The following is a 21,654-nucleotide window of genomic DNA, read 5'->3' as shown; positions in this document are numbered from 1 at the left end:
CATGAAAAGAAAATATATAAAATAATACAATACATACAGTTCTTGTAACCTCTAAGAATTGATGCCAGAATATTCTTGCTGGCTTGGTCCTTCCCTGGCTCAGCCTCCTCAGTGTGGATTGAGCAGAGCCAGACTCATGCTTAGGTTTCCATCACGTTAACCCTCCGCAAAGGTCATAGTGCCAACTTTCATAGGACTCCAAGACCTACATTTCCTGTGAGCCCCAAGGGATACTTTGTTCTAGCAGCTTGCTAGATGAATACATGATTTATTGCTCCTGCTTATAGAAGATGCTATAGCTGCTCATGGAAGAAAGAAGTCAATTAAATTTAAAGATTAGGAATCTCAGGGTGTGTCTACACTAGGAACTAACTAGGTGCTAGTAGTAGTTACGTGCTACTTCGAAGTAGCCAGTAGAGCATCTACATGCGTTTTCCCTTACTTTGAAGTTAACTTAGAGGTGAGGGAGCCCAACTTCGAAGACCTAACTCCATTCCATTCAAAGTAGGGTGTATGTAGACACTCAACTTGAAGCCTATTACTTCAAAGTTGTACTTCAAAGTAAGCAACTTCGAAGTTATTTTTGTAGTGTAGACACAGCCTCAGAGAAACATTACAAGAGATTCACAGGGATGTCAATTCAGATATTTTTAAGGGAGGGAGGCAAATTCTGGTCCCCGCTCTCCCCATGCTGACAAAGACCCCAAGTCTTCCTTGGCCAAAGAGTCTACCTTCTTTCTAGCCCCAATACTATACTTCCTCTGTACCCTATTTCCTGTATTCCAATTCACAAGACCATTTGGCTCAGCAGTCCCTCCATCTGAATGGAGTCAAATTTTAGTAGCCCTGCCACTACACAGCAACTGAACCACTCCGCCAGCAGAGGTACTAATTTAGTATAGGACTACAGCTTAAAAAGGATTTTTGCCAGGGGCCCTGCACCCCAACACTGTAGCCTATGGAGTTTTCAGCATGTGAAAGAACCTGCACTTAATTGTCATCAACTCCTAAAATTGTGCACCTTACACAGACATAGGCTACGTCTACACGTGAAGCCTACATCCAAGTAGCCTATTTCGATGTCGCCACATCGATATAGGCTATTTCGATGAATAGCGTCTACACATCCTCCAGGGCCGGCAACGTCGATGTTCAACTTCGACGTTGCACAGCCCAACATCGAAATAGGTGCAGCGAGGGAACGTCTACACGCCCAAGTAGCACACATCGAAATAGGGATGCCAGGCACAGCTGCACACAGGGTCACAGGGCGGACTAGCGCTTCCGGGGCAACAGCTAGCCGCTCCCTTAAAGGGCCCCTCCCAGACACACTCAGCCTGCACAGCACGCGGTCTGAGGAGCCATAGGCACACAGACCCCTGGCGCCGCAGTCATGGACCCCCAGCAGCAGCAGCAGCAGCAGCAGCAGCAGCAGCAGCAGCAGCAGCAGCTAGAGGTCCACCCAGCCCTCCCGGCAGGAGCAGGGCTTGCCCTGACCCATGCCATGTGGGAGGCAGCTGAGCACCTCCTTGCCCCAGGGGAGGAGATGCCCCCAGGGCAGCAGGGCTCAACCCCTACCCCTGCAGCACCCCGCCCCACCCCCCGCCTCACACGCCGGAGGCTGTGGAGCTACCCCACCAGCACCGACTGGTGGGAGCAGCTGGTGCTTGGGGACTGGGACGACGACCACTGGCTCAGGAACTTCAGGATGACCCGGCAGACATTCCTGGAGCTGTGTCAGTGGCTCACCCCCGCACTCAGGCACCAGGACACTGCCATGCGGCGTGCCCTGACAGTGCAGAAACGGGTTGGCATCGTTGTCTGGAAGCTGGCCACTCCGGACAGCTACCGATCCGTGGGCCAGCAGTTTGGTGTCGGCAAGGCCACCGTCGGGGCTGTCTTCATGGAGGTAAGCGAACCCACAGGGGGAGGGCAGGGCAGGGGAGGGGAGGCCAGGGCAGGGCAGGGCAGGGCAGGGCAGGGGGGCCAGGGCAGGGCAGGGGGGCCAGAGCAGGGCAGGGCAGGGCAGGGCACGGCAGGGCCACGCACACCCTGCTCACCCCTCATTGGGGCTGTCCCATGTGCTTTCTCTGCAGGTTGTGCGTGCCATCAACGCCATGCTCCTGCACAGGCTCGTGAGGCTGGGGGACCCAGATGCCACCATCGCAGCCTTTGCCACCCTGGGCTTCCCCAACTGCTTCGGGGCTCTGGATGGAACTCACATCCCCATCCGCGCCCCGCATCACAGTGGAGGACGATACCTCAATCGAAAGGGCTACCATTCTGTCGTCCTCCAGGCCTTGGTGGACAGCCGGGGACGTTTCCAGGACATTTATGTGGGCTGGCCTGGCAGCACCCACGACGCCCGGGTTTTCCGGAACTCGGGCCTGTGCCGCTGGCTGGAGGCGAGGACCTACATCCCCCAGCGGGAGATCCCTCTGGGGGACACCACCATGCCCTTCTGCATCATCGCAGATGTGGCCTACCCCCTCCGGCCGTGGCTCATGCACCCCTACACGGGCCATCTCTCCGCTAGCCAGGAGCGCTTCAACCAGCGCCTGAACCGTGCGCGCCAGGTGGTGGAGCGCTCATTTGGCCGCCTGAAGGGACGCTGGAGATGTCTCCTGACCCGCCTGGATGCGGACCCCAAAAACATCCCCCAGATTGTGGGTGCCTGCTGCGCCCTGCACAATTTGGTCGAGAGCAAGGGGGAGACCTTTCTCCAGGGCTGGGCTGCGGAGGCTGGCAGGGCACACGTCCAGCCACCTGCTGCCCCCAGTCGGCAGGTGGACCCCGAGGGGACCCGGGTCCGGGAGGCCCTGCGGGCCCACTTCGACGAACAGGCTGCGGGGTGAACTCTGCCCAGGCCCCCTACTGCCCGCCCCTTCCTCCCCCACACTCCTGCCCCAACGCCCACACCATGGAGCACCCCACCGCCCCCCCGCACTTGTCCTGGACAAATGACAGCACGCACTTGTGGCTGAACGTAAATTTTTTTTTCTTTCCGAAACTTTTTTTTTTCTTTCCGAAATTTTTTTTTTGATGTAAATAAATATATGTGAACCACAAACAGAAAACGAGGTACAAACGTTCAAGAAAAGCAATATGTACAAAAATAAAACAATCCAAAGAAACAACTGTCTGCCATAAATAATAAAAAGAAAACCAGGGAGGATAAAGGGGAGAACTATTTACATGGTGGGGACAGGGCAAACGGGGGGACGAAAAAAACAGCGTCCAACTATATACAAGGGTGGGGGCCACGTCCCGGGCCCCTCGCCCCTATAGCCCGGCACTGGGCGTGGCCGGCCGGGAGCCCCGCCGCGCTTGCAGCCTGGTCCGTGGCTGGGTGGGAGCGGGCTGGACCGGAAGGTATGGGGGCCGGCGAGTGTCAGGTGGCTCCAGGGGTCCCTCGGTGCTCTGGCCCTCGCCGGTGGGTGGCGGGGCGACGGCGGACGGGACGGCGACGGGCGGAGCAGCTGGTGTTGGGGCTGCAGGAGCAGGCAGGGCGGGCGATGTTTCGGCCGGTGCGGCATCGGGGGCCAGGTAGTCCACCAGGCGGTTAAATGTGTCCATGTAGGCACCCCATGCCTCCTGGCGCCAGGCCAGCGCCTGCTCCTGCAGCTGGAGGTGCTGCTTCGCGACCTCCAGCTGCCGACGGTGGATGGCCAGCAGCTGGGGGTCCGTCGCCGTCGGCGGTTGTAGGCGCGGGGTCTGCCGTCTAGCCCGCCGTGGGGCCGGTCGGTCCTCGGCCGAGGGACTGCCCTGAAGCGATGGTCCCGGAGGGCTCTCTGGGACGACTGACGCCTTGCCAGCGCTCTCTTCCGGTCCTTCCGATGGTGCAGGTGCAGGACACAGGAGAGGAGGGGGGGAAGAAGAATGGAGACAGGTGTTAGTGTGGGCCCCGAGCCGTGGCCTTTGTCCGCCCAGCCCTGTGCTGCAGGTTCCCCATCCCCGTCCCCGGGAGATGCTGCTGTGATGGATGGGGTTCAGGGGTCCCCCTGCACTGCACCCCGTCCCCTGGTGGGAGCGACTCTCACTTCACCCCGCAGGGTCTGAGAGCAGGAGAGGTTTCTTAGGCCACAGATGCCCAGTTTCTGCCAGGAGTGACAGCACCAGCTGTCGGAAGAGACAGTCCTTCCAACCCGTCGTGGGGAGAAGACCCCAAGGGGGGCCCCTCTGGGATGCAGCTTTCCCCCTCCTCAGGCTGGCTGCCTACCAGCTCTCCCTTCCCCTAGCCTCTACCTGTGGGCCCCGCCCTCGCCCCCCAATTCCAAGCCAGCTCGGCTCCTCCCTCCTGTTTGTTCAGGGCAGAGGTGTCACCTGCCAGCTGTAGCCCCAGGATCCTCCTTTGCCCCTGGGAGCTATTCGGCTCTTGTTGCTCATATGTAGCCTGAGTCTCCCTTTGGCACTCCCCCCACTCCATCACATGCTGCTGCTGCGGGGTGTCCCACCCCCTCCTCCCGGGGGCCCCTCGAGGTTCCGCTCCCCCCTGGCCCGGGGATGGGGCATGGCACTGTCATGCAGGGTGGGGGGGGGCAGGGGCTGATGCAGTGCTGTGAGGGCCATGGCCCTGGTGTCCTTGGGGCCATGGCCATGTGAGCATGTGGGGGGCCCTGGACACATATCTCTTACCCCCGCCCCTCAAGCCCAGGGGTGTCCACCAGAGAGGGGTACCTACCTGTCGGTCCGCTCCCACGGTCCGGAGATCCCCGGGGGGCGGAGGCCCTGCTGCTGCTCCGGGATGGCAGGAGGAGGATCTGCAGGCTGGATTCTGCGGAGGAGGAGCGCCCCTCCTCCTCCTCCTCCTCCTCCTGCCGCGATGTCCCGGGGGTGGCCTCCGGGGGGGGGCCCCCGGGGTGCGGGGCTTGCCTCCGGGGCAGACTCCGTCTGCAGGGCCTGCTGGGGCTCATCGGCCGAGGTGTCAAGGGTGGCCGGACGGGAGGAGGTGTGCCGGGGGCCCAGGATGTCCCTGAGCTCCCTGTAAAAGGGGCAAGTGACGGGGGCGGCCCCAGATCGGCTGGCCGCATCCCGGGCCCGGGAGTAACCCTGCCACAGCTCCTTGACCTTACTCCTGACGTGGTCAGGAGTGCGGGCAGGGTGACCCCGGGCAGCCAAGCCGTCAGCCAGCCGAGCGAACGCATCCGCGTTCCGCCTCTTGCTCCCCATTACCTGGAGCACCTCCTCCTCGCTCCAGAGCCCCAGCAGGTCCCTCAGCTCGGCCTCCGTCCAGGAGGGGCCCCGCTGCCGCTTGCCAGCCTGGCTGCCCCTCTGGCTGGGCTGGCTGCCCTGGCTCCCCTTGGGGGGAGTCCCCTGGGGGCGCTGGGGGGGCTGCCGGGCAGCCATCGCAGCTGGCTGGGTCGCTGAGGGTGGTGCAGGCTAGCCGCGTGTGCAGGCTGCAGCCTGCACGTTCCCTCAGCTTCCTGCAGAGGCAGGGAGGGGGAGGGGACCTTTAAGGGGCCGCTCCACGCGGCCACCAGTGAGCTGAGGGGCTGGAGAGAGCGTCTCTCAACCCCCCAGCTGATGGCCGCCATGGAGGACCCGGCAATTTCAATGTTGCGAGACGCGGATCGTCTACACGGTCCCTACTTCGACGTTGAACATCGAAGTAGGGCGCTATTCCGATCCCCTCATGAGGTTAGTGACTTCGACGTCTCGCCGCCTAACGTCGAAGTTAACTTCGAAATAGCGCCCGACGCTTGTAGCTGCGACGGGCGCTATTTCGAAGTTAGTGCCGCTACTTCGAAGTAGCGTGCACGTGTAGACACAGCTATAGAAAAGAAAAGCCCAGGATTTGTGTGTGATCCACACGCAAAGGGTGTTTGGCCTGAAATGTGGGTCTTTAGCTCTTTAAAGACAAATTGGAATCCTCTGCTGTACATCCATTTACTTAATTACACTTGGTAGGAAATTTAAACCTCACTGAACCATTGGATCACTTTACAAAAATCAACACAAATTAAATATGAGCATTTCTTGGAGCTATACTGGATGTTAATAAAGTACTTCTCAGTGCAAAAATCTGATCCCTTTTGTAGTGACTTGCTGTTGCCCAAAGATAAAAAGATCTGTTTTACCCAATTTACTACCTTTTTTGGATTATTAAAAAGCAGAGCCACTTAAAATCCCTTTAGAAAGTGCTTCAACATTAGCTTTATTAGTTTACTACATTTTCGGACAATAATGGGGATATTTTAAAATCATAGGTGACAATGTGCTGACCTGTTTTACATGGGTATTTTGTAGATTTTTTTTAAAGACAGCTTTCAAATACCCACACAATGTCCACTTACAAAACAAATGTATTCACCTCAATAATCAAGGTGAAGTTGACAGAAAACTAACTCATAACAGATCCAGGCTATGTACAACACTCCAACAGTGGAATCAACAATGATTATTAAAGAGAAATTTTCACTTCTACCTTACCTGTTTTTTTAACCATATGCATTTTTCAAGTTTTGTATTTCATTCAACATGCTTAGCAGCTGAAATGAAACCAGCCACTTTCACTTTCTGTTCACAGTCCATTTAATGTGTGTCCTAATGTGGCAACAAAATTCAAACAAGGACATGCAAGATTAACTGTGCAATTTTCATTTTAAAAACTTCATTAGGACATTTTGACAGCATTGATATGTAAAAGACTTCTATGTTTGGCAAAGCCCAAAGGTTGGCTATTAAATTACTGATGATGAGCCTTGAAGAATGCTATTTTTCAAACGTAAGGCTGCCTAGAATACAAAAAGTGTTCTGAAAGGATGAGAATGGCTCTAAGCAAAATGAACAGCTGGTGTAAGCAGCATAATTCCATAGATATACACCAGTGGTGGCTGAGAATTTTTCCTTTTTTCACTATGTTCTCTCTCCAGGCCCATATTAATACCGCAGCAGCTACAAATCTCACCTGAGGTTGGGCCCAGTTCTGCTAGCTTCTATACATACACATAACAAGAAACAGCCACCGTCCTGAAGAGCAGTCATTCTAAGTAGACAAAATAGGCAAAGGAGTGGGAGAAGCAAAGCATGACCATACCCATTTCAAAGCCATGGAATCAAGGGGAGAGAGAAATTAAGGCCTTGCTTTCAAAGAGTCTGAGAACCTATAAACATACATGACTGGTGATAGCATTCTTGGGGGGAGTGTCCCATGCCAATGTTCCCTCTACTCTTTTCCATGCATGTGTGGACTTTTTCCATGCATGTGTGGAATAATTTATGTTCACTGAGGCATGTGTGAATGTGCACCACCGATAAAAACAAACATCTACCTGTGGGCATTCTGCTAATTAGCTGGGTAGCATCTGACTCTCTCCTAAGATGCTGTCCAAGCACACAGCTTACAGGAAACACTGCCTGACACTCATGTATACAAGCAGCTTCTGACCAGGGAACTGCCTGTCTTCCTGCTCTCCCCATTCACAGATTTGGAGAAGCGGAGTCTGCCACACATCACTTAATACACATACAAGACCTGTCCCCCAAGCCCATGTCACTCTGTCCCCTTCCTGATCTGGGTGCCAGCAGACACAGAGTCTCAGGCTCTCCCTTCCCTATCTGCCATCACTTCAGGGACCCTCCCCCCCCCCCCGCCGCTTTCTCCTCCTGGAATCTGCCTTCCCTCACACACAATCTCTACCTTTCCCCCAGGACTCTCGCCTCATCACAATAAACATCATCCTCTGCTCAGTGCTGTGCCAGCTCCATCACTTCGATCTCTCAGGAAGCCCCTAGACAGGAAGGACCTTCCTTCCTCAGCTTCCTCTGTGGCCAGCCCCAGACACAACTCTGCAGTCTTCCTGCTCAGTGAAGCCTCCTGCAACCATACTGCTCAAACTTCAGTCTTCCCAGGAAGCACCACTTAGAAGCCAGCGCCTCTGCTGGAACTGAGGAGTCTAGTACCAGCTGCCAGTATTCTAGCACACAACCTTTCTCCTGCAAGGCCTTCACTCCTGACCTGCCTCTTCCCGTCCCCGCTCCACCCACATGCTACCTCTTCCCACCCAGTTCCATCCTTTCCCCCAAATACACCCCATTTCACTTCTCCACCTCACCCCCCCAGCACAGCCTGCATGCCACTACACAGCTGATCATGACAGGCAAGGCCCCTAGGGTAGGTGGGAGAAGGGGGAGCAGATCACTGGTGGGTGCTAAGTACCTGCTGATTTTTTTCCATGGGTGCTACAGGATTGACACACCCACAGATTCAGCATCTATGTCATGCAGGAAATTTGTGACAGAAACAAGACTTGAACCCAGATTTCCTAAATCTCAGCTGAGTGTAGTATAGCTTTTCAGCTCTAGATATGCTAATTTTGCTGTGACTTGACTTAGACCCTTGTCCTCTGAGTGGAGCATAGGTCATCTGCAAGTCTTCTTCACATCACTCTGTCTTGGGACAAAACTTCTAGCTGACCTCAGGAGTTACCCCAGTTGCTGTCCTTCAATGTCAGTCCATCTTCTGCACATTGTCTGAGGTCTTCCTCTTTTGCATTTTCCTTGTGGGTTCCATGTGAGAGCTTGACAGACTATGCTGGATGATGGTTTTCTGAGAGTGTTGCCTGGCCATCCCTACTTTCCTCTCTTGATTTGAACATCAAGTGGTTCTTGTCCTGGTCTGTTCCAAGTAGGAACACCCAATAAACAACTGTATAACCCCTTGGCTATGCAGTTGTACATACCCGAAAGCAGATGTCACTGTTCAAAAGAGAACACATTTTCTTATTTCCCAGTTGATCGGTGCAGGAATTGGAATTTCTACTTTGTGAGACATACTACAATGTCTAAATGTTTGTGTTCCAAACTGGAGCAAAATCAAAAACTCACCCTCACCAGATTTGGCCATTTTGTCGACAAACCCACAGAGCATCCAGATTCCCAAGGGTGTTCTGTCGAGAGAATGCAGCACTTTTGTTGGCAGCTGTACACTCTTGCCACGAGGAAGAATGCCTCTGTCCACAGAGATCTGTTGACAAAAAGCTGGTCTGGACATTCAGTGGTTTGGATGTTCGGGAGGGTAGGGGGCGGTGTCTGTCGACAGAGAGGGCTTCCAGGACACCCAACAACCTTGTCTGCTGTGCTTCCAGTTGGCTGTTTTGCCAATAGAGCAGCCAGCTAGTCCAGCCACTCTGTTGACAGAGTGGATTGTTCTTTTGATCTGCCCTGTGGCCTGGCTGCAACCTGTCACCAGAAGGTATCTTCCAACAAAAACTTCTGTTGACAAATTGCTCTAATCTAAACATAGCGTATGAGTGATACCTGAACCATGCACACAGCGTAGTTTGCCAAGATCAGAGGAGTGTACCATGTTTCACCTTTTGCTCTAAATTACCTCATTTTAACAGTGTGTCAAAATCCTAATTTTTAAAAAAAAAAGAAATCTCGGTTTTCATGAATCGTTTGGTGTGCAAGACTATTTAACTACAATTTGTGAACAGTGGAGTCTGGTTTGTACTTAAGCATTAGGAAACAGTGTATCAGGAGATACATCGCCAGCTATTGGTTTTATGCTTTCTTTCTATCTCACTCACCACCTTACCTGCAAGAGTAGGAATGCAATAGATGTGGGAACCACCACAGTTTCAGGTGTCCCACCTCACTCTCAAACCAGAGTGATTTCTAAACTATACCCCGCCACGAGCTACTCTCACTTGTGGATCTGAAGCCGCGTCTACACGTGCATGCTATTTCGAAGTAGCAGCGGCAACTTTGAAATAGCTCCCGTCACGTCTACACGTGTTGGGCACTATTTCGAAGTTGAAATCGACGTTAGGCAGCGAGACATCGAAGTCGCTAACCCCATGAGGGGATGGGAATAGCGCCCTACTTCGACGTTCAACGTCAAAGTAGGGAACGTGTAGACGATCCGCGTCCCGCAACATCGAAATAGCAGGGTCCTCCATGGCGGCCATCAGCTGGGGGTTTGAGAGACGCTCTCTCTCCAGCCCCTGCGGGGCTCTATGGTCACCGTGTGCAGCAGCCCGTAGCCCAGGGCTTCTGGCTGCTGCTGCTGCTGCAGCTGGGGATCCATGCTGCATGCACAGGGTCTGCAACTAGTTGTCAGCTCTGTGTATCTTGTGCTGTTTAGTGCAAGTGTGTCTGGGAGGGGCCCTTTAAGGGAGCAACTTGCTGTTGAGTCCACCCTGTGACCCTGTCTGCAGCTGTGCCTGGCACCCTTATTTCGATGTGTGCTACTTTGGCGTGTAGACGTTCCCTCGCAGCGCCTATTTCGATGTGGTGCTGCCCAACGTCGACGTTGAATGTCGACGTTGCCAGCCCTGGAGGATGTGTAGACACTATTCATTGAAATAGCCTATTTCGATGTAGCGTGCACGTGTAGACGTAGCCTGAGTGAGCAGCAAACCATTATGATGTCAAATACACTTGTCATTTACACACATAGCATTTAATGATGGAACACTCTTGATGGGCATTAGGGCATTAAGTAGTTTCCATCATATTACAGGGTATACAGTTTGGTTTGGTTTAAGAGTTCTCAGCAACCCCACTGTATAGGTTGTTTCAGCACTCCTGTTGATGGGACAGATTCTGCTATCCTAACTCACTTCTGCAAGAAGCACCACCGAAAGCAGATGGACTGTGTGTAGAGCAATGGGCAACCTGGGGCCCATGGACCTCCCATCTGTCCCCTACTCCATGCAACTCTTGTGCAGTGGGGCACCCAGACCTGGCCTTAGGGCACAGTGAGCAAGGTGGTTGCTTTAGGTGCTGTGCCTTCAGGACCCCACACTGCAATTGGCTGGCCAGGCTCCGTGGACAGCGTGCTGCCTTGGGCCATGCCTGCCCGCCCACCAGCTGAGCTGGCTCTGGGGACATCGGCACTGGAATGCTGTGAATCAGCTGTTCGTGGCTGTTCAAGCTCTGGGAGGAAAGGGGAGGAATGAGGATGTAATGCAAATAAGTGGCTTGGTGGCTCTCCAAACATGCTGGGTGGAAAGGAGAAGAGTAGGAAGTGGGGGGCCCCAGTGAGCAAGATGTGCACAGGGAAGAGGGAGCAGAGAGGGAGTCTACAGGCTGCAGCCCACTGAGATGAAGGAGGGCCATTCATGCAGTCCATTCACTCTTCTTGGTTACCCATCACTGGGGTAGAGCAAGGTGCTACTCAGTGCAAGTGTAGATGGATCCTGATAGAACCTACCCAATAACAGAGGTTGAGAGACACACTGAAAACTTTAAATATTTATCTACAACATTAGATCCCTATTTTGATTCCACAAGTGGAGCTGGAAAACATGCCAGCACCAGCTTTGTGTGATTACTGATCCTTTCCCTTAAGCACCCCAGCAAGATTACAACATATGCATCTTCTCATGGGATAGTTCAGCCTTTCTGTGTCTAGCTAAAAACTGGAAGTAAAGAGACACCTCCTCTGAACACGTCAGAAAAAGCAAAGTCTCTGGTCCAGCCCTCGAGAAACTGAAGGAGGAAACAGGCAACTGAAAAAGAGAAGATTTCTCCCTAGGTGGGAGGCTGTGCTTAGTGGGTAAAACACAAAGCTCGAGAGCAGGAGATCTGTTCTCTAATCTTTCCTCGAAAAATGAACCACTGAGACACTAACCCGGGCCTCAGTTTCCCCATCCACCAAATGAGTATGACTACCCTTCTGTGATAGCATGTTCATCCCTCACTAGCCTGGAAAAGGGTTCATTAAACTCAGAAGGGATCAATTAACCTGGCAGGCCACACCAGAGGGAGTATTAATATTGATAAGCAATCTCTGAGAGAGAATGGAGTTAGGCTGAGCTAGAGGAGGCATGACTGGTAGAAGGCCTAGCAGCAAGGGCAGAAGAGGGCTGCATTGTGGAGCCCTGCAGTCCCTCTCTGGGCTTACAGGGTACATAAGACACAGCCACTAAAAGCCCATGGCTGCCCATGCCAGCCGACTTGGGTTCACAGGCTCCAGGTGCAAAGGCTGTTTACCTGTAGTGTGGACATTCTCACTCAGTGTAGAACCTGGGCTCCAGCACCCCGTGAACTGAGAGACTCCTTAGCCTGAGCCCTGTGCCTCTCAATTGGCAAGGGTCAGCCACAGGTATCTAACTGCAGTGCAGATACAGCTAGAGAAGGAAAAGGGAGCAAACACACAGAGGGAAGAGTACAGAAGCCCTGGGATACTGATCCTGAGGGAAGGGTGCAGCTAAGATAGGTACTGGAGAAGCAAGCCTAATAGAGGGGAAGTAGGAAAAGACACAGACAGATGGCAGCAAGGTTTGGGACAGTGTTGACTTTTGCTGCTAATCTGAGGTCCCTGAGCTGGAATCCAGAGCAGTGCTGGAGCCCAGGTTCCCTCACTAGCCAGAAGGGGAAGTAGCTCTGTTTGCGCAGGAAATTGAAGGACTTCCTCAGACAGTTTGTACAGAGGGACTTAGATACTCCGGAAAGGGAAAGCTAAAGTCATCTGCCTGGAGAACCAAACTGTGAAGGAGTACCCCGAACTATGAAGAGATAGCTCTGCAATACCAGGAGCCCGCAGGGGGCTTCCGCACAAATGAAGGACAGAAAGGGGAGCTGGAGGACAAGGTGGAGAAATTTCCTAGATGCAGCCACAGAGGGATGCCCCGATGGTGATTCAAAAACCTCATGACACCTTCTCTAGGGTTTGATGAGACTGAAGCAGTAAATATTTGTCCAGTTCCTTGGACCAGCAGATGGAAGGAATTAGAGAAGTGCAAGGTAGAGTCATCTTTATCATCTCAATGAGTTACAGGATCCAGCAACAATGGCAATAGCAACTGCACTGAAGTACCTAAAACCATTTCAGGGCCTGCCATGAATCTTTTACCTAACATCTGTTAATTTACTTAAAACAAGACCAAGCAAAACAATTAAATGACTATTTATAACTGAAATATGTAATTCCATTAGCATGAAGTTAAGCGCCCACAAATGAAGCAATTATTAGCATCTTATTAGCCACTCCTGAGAAGTAAATGCAAGTGACAGCTGAACAGGCTGTCTTGTACTCTTTTAAAGAAAACATTTTATCCGTTTTCGTTTGTTTAACTCACCTGAGCAAGGAGGCTGAATAAAAGAATGGAACAATTATGCATTCATTTTTATAGACATTATCTGAAAGGATTTCTAAGACAACAACTTGGGAGCATTTGGACTGTAAGTTAGAGACCTGACTGGACAACAAAACCAAACAGAGAGCATCTGAGGTTTTGCCGAGAACCCTTAGAAGAAAGTACCAAATTAAAGAAATGTAGAGTTGTTATGGAAATCATTAGAGAAGATGGCTGTCTAGAGTTAGGCTCTGAAACATCCCTGTCCTGATTTTCCAACTTTCTCAGCACATCTATTGCCATGTAGTGACACAAGCTGGAGAGAGGGTGCTCTGCTTTTTAAAAACCAGGTGAACCTTGGATTCTAGTCCTACACTGAGCTGTGTGGTTGCAGTGGTCTGCTTTCATGGAGTGCTTCCCCTCTCTTTGTGGCACCTCCCTGAAAAATCTCTCTCTCAAGGTCATACACTTTTCCCTCCTCAATCCCCTTTTCCCCCCACAGGACCATTCAAATACGTTGCATCTCATTGCTGTAAACTACTACCACTGAAGGCAATGTATTTTTTCAGGTACATGAGGACACATTTTAAGGCAACTGATCCTGTATTTCCCTCATTGCTTCTGCAAAAGCACCCCCTCTTGTCTGTCAGCTCTCCAGCTGTTGTCTCTCTTGGGTGTGACATGTGTCTCTGCCTTCTGACCCAAGTCTTGCCTAGGTGGACAGTTCCCTAGCCCTCATGGTGTCATTCCCCAGTAGACAGTTTGCCTTGGACACCTACCTGCTTGTTTTCTCTTCAGAGATAAATATCAGTGCAATTGGTACTGATATAAAAAGTTATCATACAGATCCTTTTAAGCACGTCTACTTTATTCATCGGGTTTAAAGCACCACATGGAAAGCATGAAAACCAAAAAAAGAACATATGCATGAGCTAATTAGCTTACCAGAGTTCATCCTAACTCTCACATGGACTCTGGCTGGTGCTGATTATCAATAGAAGCATCCTTGTGGTTCATCACATCTTCAGTTCTAAACAAGCACCCTCATAACACGATCAGTTCCCTTTTGTATACAGTTCAGGGAACTCTGAATTGGAGTCTCCAGAAGCAGGTAGTTAGTCTATAAAGAATGTCTCTCTCTAGGGTGTATCTCCAAAGTTGGGCATTGTAGGGGAAGAAATTTGCATTGCCCTCCCCTCAAGATATTTCCTGAGGAAATCCATTTCATGCCTATTGTTCTAAAAAGACCTTTGAAATGCATTAATCTTGTCTTTGTCCTAAAGAAATGCCACGCAATCACACAACAGTACATAAACATTTCCATTTGTAATACAAAGGATTGCAAATGGTATGAACCCTTACAGAATAAGATTTGACTAAATAAACTTTAATTCAGTAAAGTTAACTTTAAGACCATTGGGCTTCTTCAAGATACTACAGGATATTGCCAATCCCTCACAAATAGATGCAAACAAATTTGCATCAATTGGGATACATGTCTGCAGCACACAAGAATTTGGAACACCATTAGCAAAAATCTCTGGTCAGTTTGTCAGGTCCCACAAGGGCTGGGAACCAGGCTGCCTCCTTGTTCCCACCCCCCCTGCCACTCTGGGAGCCGGGAAACCGGCCAGCCCTGGTGGACTGGTCAGTTCCCAGCTCCTGCAAGCCCAGGAGAGCCAGAAACCAGGGGGCAGCCTGGTTCCCCTCTCCCCTCAACTTGCGTGAAAATTTGAGTTATGCAGGGTTTGCAAAAATGCCATCCCTGTGTAACTCGAGGGTTTATTATACGGGCTTTACACTGTTCTAGCCCAATTCACTGTAGTGGAGTTACTCCAGAATTACTTTGGTGTACATGGGGCTAACCAACCATTACGCTGCACTTTGTGAAACTATTTGCACCTCAGTAAAATGCAGCCAGGCCTGCTCTCAGGTAGAGAGGGGGAAGAGGGAGGGAAGCAATTCAGCAGGGTCCAGGAATCCTGGCTGCTGTTGTTGCACCAGCAGCCAGAGTTCTGGATCCTTTAAAATTGCCAGTGGAGGCTGATGAGGGAGTATGGTGGGCATGGCACCATGCTGACGTCTGGCTGCCCAAGCCCTGTTCCTTCTACCTAAAGCCCTCCGGGAACACGGAGCCATCCCCTCCCACCTTGCCCAGGGGGCCATCAATTCTGTCATAAGTATTCTTAGCTTGTAAGCTTTTCAGGGCAGGGGCTATTCTTTGCATTTTATTTTTGTACATTGCCTTGTGAAGTGGTCTAGATGCCACTACATGGGACAGTTAACCATCCAAGAATTCTGATTTGATAGCATTTTATGACATTTTGCAAAAGTGCACATGATCCTGCAAGGTGCACAGCAATGTAAACATAAGCCTAAAATATATAGATATACGGAGAGAAACTCCAGAAATGTATTTCCAGCATACATAATAGTTTCACTTCAGCAAAGAGCTACTAGAGTTCTGCAAGCTTTATAGTGTGGATATGGCATCTCCTTTGTGATTACTTGAAGATGTCATACAAAATCTAATTTAGATGAAAAGTGGTTTAGGAAGTGTACTTTGCCCGCTTAAACAGAAATATGATAGTAACCACTTAAAAGCTAATTGATAAATGCATAAAATTACTACCATTCAAACTGAAAATTAGTTAGCCAAATCCAATGCAAGTTTAAACATTGTATTGCATTAAACATTAAAAAATGCATACATTTACAGGGAATAGCAACCAGACATTTGGCAATCTTCCACTGTATTTACTTAAAGGTGATGATGCCTTTAAAAAGCACTTGAGGCAGAATCTTCATTGAGCTCTACTATACCTGAATACATTTATTAGCACAAACTTTCAGATGCCCTGTACTCTGGAGCAAAACCTTTTTAATTTCTGGAAGTTAAAAAAATTACGGTAATAGTACATCATTTTGAAACATAAGAGAAAGCCTGGTGGGATAGCTATATTAAAATACAGTATTTCTGCACAATGAAGGTGGTTACACAGCCACTAATCCAGACATTTTAGGTGTTTAGTTTTTATCTGAGTGATTAAAAATGACTGAAAATTTTGGAATTTCTACAATATTTATGAAAATATTAATGGAAAAAACAAAGGCTTAGTGATTTTTGCAAAATTCTCCACAATTTCTTCCTAAAAACAGGTGGAGGAGAAGGGACAGTTCAGTAGTTAGCACCCTACCCTTATAAACCTAGGGTTGGGAGTTCAGTCCTTGCTACGGGCTGCTCAAGACCAGGTTCGGTTTAAAAAAAAAAACCCAAGTGTCAGGGATGGCAATAGGTTCTGTTGTGAGTGCATGTAACTGGACTCAATGAGGTTTGACGTCCATTCCAGCTCTATGAGATATGTATGTTTCCCTACTATTCTTAGGGTAACCTTATCTCCCAAAGTCAAAACAGCACCCCGCATGGGGCTGGCCCAATCCACCTGGTGTCACTGCTCCCTTCCCCACCCCAAGCTTTTCTCCATGTCCCCCAAAAGAAAGCACATACCCCTTTTTTGGCAAAACTCAACATTTGTTCCCTTTGTTTTTGCCAGCTGATCATCATTGATGGGGCTTATTAAAAGCTTCTTCAGAAGACCGAAGCACTTTTCCCTTGGTGGCTTGGGGTCTGGGTAAAGAGGATGCAGTGCAGCTAGCTCAAGGCTCAGAACCCTCAAGGCTCCAGCTGCAGCATGGATCAGGGGTCCAGACATTGGGGGGGGGGGGCAGGTCCAGGACCTAGCCTCTCCAGACAGGGGCTCCACCCATTCCTGTGGGAAAAACACCCAGTTTTACAAAAGCAAACAAACAAAAATCAAAACAAAAAAACAAAAAAAAAAACCCACTACACATCTGGGACTAGGCTTAAAAAGAGAGTCACTTTAAGACTAATGAACTAGCAAACCTGACTTCACACATGCACATGTGAATAGGGTTTAGGGTTTTTTTTTTTTTGTTTGTTTGTTTTTCCCAAAAGTGGGGAGAACCTGCCTTCTGGGAAGAAACCAAGTCAGATGACCAATTGCATCTCAGTGATACAGCAATCTTGTTATTATAAACTCTCAGCCAATCACAAAACAATCAACACCATCATTTGAGACTAGATAATTATGGATGGAAAAAATCTGCATATGAATGGTAAAGATGAGAGGGAAAATTGGCTCCCCCCTAAAGCAGAATGTAGTCATTAAATCACAGAATCATAGAACACTGGAACTGGAAGGGACCTCGAGAGATCTTCGAGGACAGTCACCTGCCCTCATGGCAGGCCCAAGCACCAACTGACCATCCCCTGTCTATCTAACCTGCTTTTACACATCTTCAGTGCCGGAGATTCCACAACCTCCTCGACAATTTATTCCAGTGTTTAACCACCCTGGCAGTTAGAAGTTTTGTCCAACCTAAACCTCCCTTGCTGCAATTTAAGCCCATTGCTCCTTGTCCTATCCTTAGAGGCCAAGGAGAAATATTTTTCTCTTGCTTCCTTATAACACACTTTTCGGTATTTGTAAACCGCTATTAAACAAGCGAGGGGTTTTTTTTTGGTTGTTTTGCATGTGGGTGATCTTTTACAGGGCAGTGTGACTTTATAAAAAGAAAACCCATGAAGAACACAAGCTACGTCTACATGTAGGCATTGCCCTCACCTGCATAGGTATCAGGATAAGTGGAGTCGGTGAGGGAAGGTTTAGACATGGCTTAGAGAGTACCATGTAGGACATCCCCAGCCTGGCACTCTCTTTACCCAAGCTGTGCCTCCCTTTCTGCACCACTACTTTTAGCAGTGTAGTGTTCTGCTTTCTCCCTTCCTTCCTTCTATCCCCATAGCAGGAAAAGGCTCTCAGTTCCCCACTGCTGGCATCCTTCCTCACCTCAGGGAAAGACCCCACTGTCTCCCCACTGCCAAAGCCTTTCACTCGCATATGTAGCCACCACCGCAGTACATATGCGGCCCCCTTGTCACTGCGCATTCCCTTCCTGCTGCCACCATGCTGCACGTTGTACATGTAGGTACAGAGTGCCAGTGACGAAAGGGCACTGGCAGTTTCCCTGCAGTGGTTTGTTTCTAATAGAACTGCCCACAAAAACTTCATTAAAAGAAGTCTGCAGATTATCCACCTGCCCTCTCTTTGGGTCCAATCCCCCCAGTGCATTGCAACCTGTACAGTCATTAGCCTTCATGCAAGATGGACAGCTAACATGACCATCCTGGTCTGGTTGCATTTTACACCCACTTTGCATGGAGGTACATAGCTACACCAGGTGCAAGGCAGAAAATTTAGTCCTTTGTGGTTTTCAGAGTTGCTTACAGAGTAAATGCTTTTGCTTTGGCTGATACAGATTTTGAACAGGTGAGCTGCTAAAGGAAAATCCATCTTATTCTTTAGCTGGCTAAAGTTTTCTCACATCCATACAAGCCCAAGTGCAAGTGAGGGCAGAAGCTGGTCTGTTGTGTAATTCCACAAATAGCTTTTCCTATTCCATACCTCCTACAGCATTCTGTAACACTTACTAAATCTGGAATGTTTCTGGTGCCATTTTGGATGAGTGAGCAATAACTATCATTCATTATACATTAATGTAGATACAGAAAAAATCCTTTGTTTTCTGTGGTTTTACCCCCACCTGTTCAGATGAACCCACTCTAGTGCGTGTGCATGCTTTTTGGAGAAGCAAGAGGACAAGCAGAGGTGTTATTTGAGTAATCTGTTAATAAGGTGGTTAGAGAATTGAGTTTTAAGAGAGAGGTTCTGTGATGGCCTCGGGTTACTAAATCATTGTTGAGGAAACAGTGGTTAGTAGCAATCTGACGGAATTATATAGAAAGCATTGCTGCGTCTGTCTCTCGGCTAGCTGAGAGGAGGAAGCAGATGTCAGGCTTGAGCTGGCAAAAAAAATAGAAAGCAACAGGTAAGAGTTACCACCTGTAGGCTCCTTCTAAGAGAAGTGTATGGGGTCCCTTTGCAGCATTTCGTCAGGGTTCAGTTTGGTTGGTTGAGGCTTTCTCCAATGTTCACTTTTGGGGGGGGGGAGAATATACCATCCCCCAGACAAACTTAAGTGACTAAGCTGGGAAACAGGCAGCTGTGGCCAGAATTAGAGCACTGTACGAGATGCACTTCGAGGTGGTTTGGGTATAAGCCTGACTAGGAGCTAAATCCTTAGGGGATGGAAGATGATACAGAAACTGAAGTGGAGAAGAAAGACTCTTGTCTGATTTCAATTAGAAAAGAAAAAAACAGATTGTGTCAATCATGGGAGTTCAAGACCCTGAAATATCAGCCCTGCACCCAATCCCAGCCTCCTCTGACCTCACAGCAACAATAATTCATTCAGAAATTTTAAAAAGACCTCAAATGCAGGAGCTGAGCCTGAAAACACATGCTGCACATGTAACTTCACCTCTGTACGAAACTCCATTTGAATTCTTCATGTGCATGAATATCCACATGCGTGCAGCCACACTTCAGCTATGTTTACACTGCAGAGTTATTTCAGGATACAGATAGTCCCCGACCTAGGAACGAGTTACATTCCAAACACCTGGTTGTAACTTGATTTGGTCATAAGTTGGAAATACCCTTACACTGTAATCCACACAACCCTTGTACACCTTGAATTTCGTGTAAGTCAGGAGGGCTTGGGTTGGGGCCCTGCGAGGGGGCAGAGGGGTCACGCCTGGGGTGGTTTAGGGTGGCAGGAGTAGTGGGAGGGTGCAGTTGAGCTGCAGATTGAAGAGGGCTGGACTTGGACAGCAGGGGTTGGGGCAGGGGTTGGAGCCCAGCCAGGGGGTTGGAGGCAGGGCTGCAGGGTGGTGGGTAGCGGGGGTTGGAGCTAGAGCCCCACACGCAGGGGGTTGGAAGCCCCGGGAGCAGGTTGAAGCTGGAGCCCTGTGTGCCCGGGAGTGTGAGCTGGGACTGTGGGGGGTTGAATGGGGGTAAACTGGGCAGGGGAGTTAGCTGGGGGAGGTAGAGCCTCATGCACCTGCAGCGGCTGACAGCTGGATCCCTGTGCGTGCTGGCGGCTGACAGCCCAGCATGTGCCAGTGGAGGGGTCAGCTGGAGATGGGAGGGTTTAGTCAGGCAGAGGGGGCGTTGAATGGGGTTGAACTGTTGTGGGGGTGGGTTGAGCTGGCAGGGGGGATAGAACCCTGCGCACGCTGGTGGTGGCTGACAGCTGGACCCCCAAGCACGGGGGTGGGGTGAGCTGGGGCTGCAGGAGGGAGGGGCTGAGCTGGGTGGGGGGAGTGGAATGGGGGTGCACCGGGACAGGGTGTTTGAGTGGAGGAGGGTTGGAGCCCCATCAAGGCTGGGAGCCAGAGCCCCATGCATGGAGGCGGGGCGGGTGAGCTGGGGGCACAGGAGGGTTGAGCCAGGTGGGGAAGGGGTTGAACAGGGGTGCACCAGGGCAGGGTGCTTGAGTGGGGGGCAGGTTGGAGCCCTGCCTGTGCTGAGCCAGCTGTGCAGGGGGCATGATCTGGGGCCACATGGGGCTTGGGGGGTTGGGACCAGGTCTGCAGGGGTTGGGGCTGCGTGGGGGGCGGGTTGAGGCCTGGGGGTTGGAGCTGGGTCCATGGGTGTAGGAGGGGAGCCCCAGGTGTGTGGCTGAATTCGTCGCTGAGGGAGGTGAGCTGGGCATGTGGGGGGACAGGGTGAGCTGGAGGTTGGTCGTAAGTATGAAAGGTCGTAAGTCGATGTGTTCGTAAGTCAGGGGCTGCCTGTACTGGGGTATCCCAAAACAGCTACTCCGTGGCTATGAAATGCATCCAGTATTTCAAAATATTTTTCAAAATACCAGACACACAGCTGTGGTATCCCTCTACGTCTCACTGTGGAAGGAGTTTGGGATGCCTCAGAATTGCGCAGTACTTTGACATTTAGGACTGTGTAGAGAACAGCAAATGCCACAATAGCCTATTTCAAAATTAACTTGAAATAGGATACGCAATTTGCATAGCACAACTTGCATGTGTTGTTTTAAGTTAAGGGTGCAGTGTAATCATAGCCTTAATGGGCAGATCAGTCCAGAAATTTAGCCCAGGCCTGCTCAAATCTTTATGACAGCTCCCTTTACCCCAGCATCTGAGCACTGACGAGCTTCATTGACTAAGTACTCACAACACCCCATCTGACGAGGAAGTACCATCATCCCCTTTTCTAGAGAAAGGGAACTAAGAAAGGGAGAGATTGGTTTAATGACTTGCCCAAGGTGACACAGGAAGTCTGTGGTGAAACCAAGAAGTCTTCACCATAAGCTCTTCCATTCTCTAGGGAAACGCAGGACACATTTCTAAGAACTCAGAACAAGTTTCAAGTTGATAAACAGAGCATGCCACTGTTCAGAGCTTATAGCAGATATTCCACAAGGCTTTAGTCGCATAGGGACATTTTGCAGAACTGGGGATGTGACAATGAAGGATCACACTAAACAACAAGCTCCCCCTCTTGGAAACAATTTCAGTGGAAATAAAATATTTACAGATCCTTATTATCTTTATGCTGGGAGCAGTATGGTCAGAAGCATAATGGGATTTTGGAAGGAGTGAAGACAATAGGACTGAACCTCCAGAATGTGATCTCACAGTTGGAATTTATCATTTATTCTTGCATTTTCATTGATCCTTCCTGTC

The 21,654-nt window shown here is 50.2% G+C and overlaps 1 protein-coding gene across 10 annotated transcripts in view; it reads right to left on the bottom strand.

The window, feature by feature from the left end:
* Positions 1–21,654, bottom strand: part of FGGY (FGGY carbohydrate kinase domain containing) — a 478,496-nt gene that overhangs the window by 292,970 nt on the left and 163,872 nt on the right. For 5 of the 10 annotated variants that reach the window (XR_012646580.1, XR_012646582.1, XR_012646581.1 and 2 more), the window contains exon 1: positions 8,827–8,874. The exons of 4 other annotated variants lie outside the window; for them this stretch is intronic. Coding sequence is in view for 2 of the 6 variants with exons in the window: in XM_075002920.1 (XP_074859021.1) it covers positions 8,827–8,869 (43 nt within the window). In the remaining 4 variants the exon portion in view is untranslated. Of the gene's footprint in view, positions 1–6,907; positions 7,030–8,826; positions 8,875–21,654 lie in introns of those variants that run through there. One more of the 10 variants, XM_075002924.1, reaches the window with a different exon arrangement.

This window comes from Carettochelys insculpta, chromosome 9 (genome assembly GCF_033958435.1).
Source record: "Carettochelys insculpta isolate YL-2023 chromosome 9, ASM3395843v1, whole genome shotgun sequence".
Lineage (NCBI taxonomy): Eukaryota > Metazoa > Chordata > Testudines > Carettochelyidae > Carettochelys > Carettochelys insculpta.
This window is presented reverse-complemented; position numbering and strand designations above follow the sequence as displayed.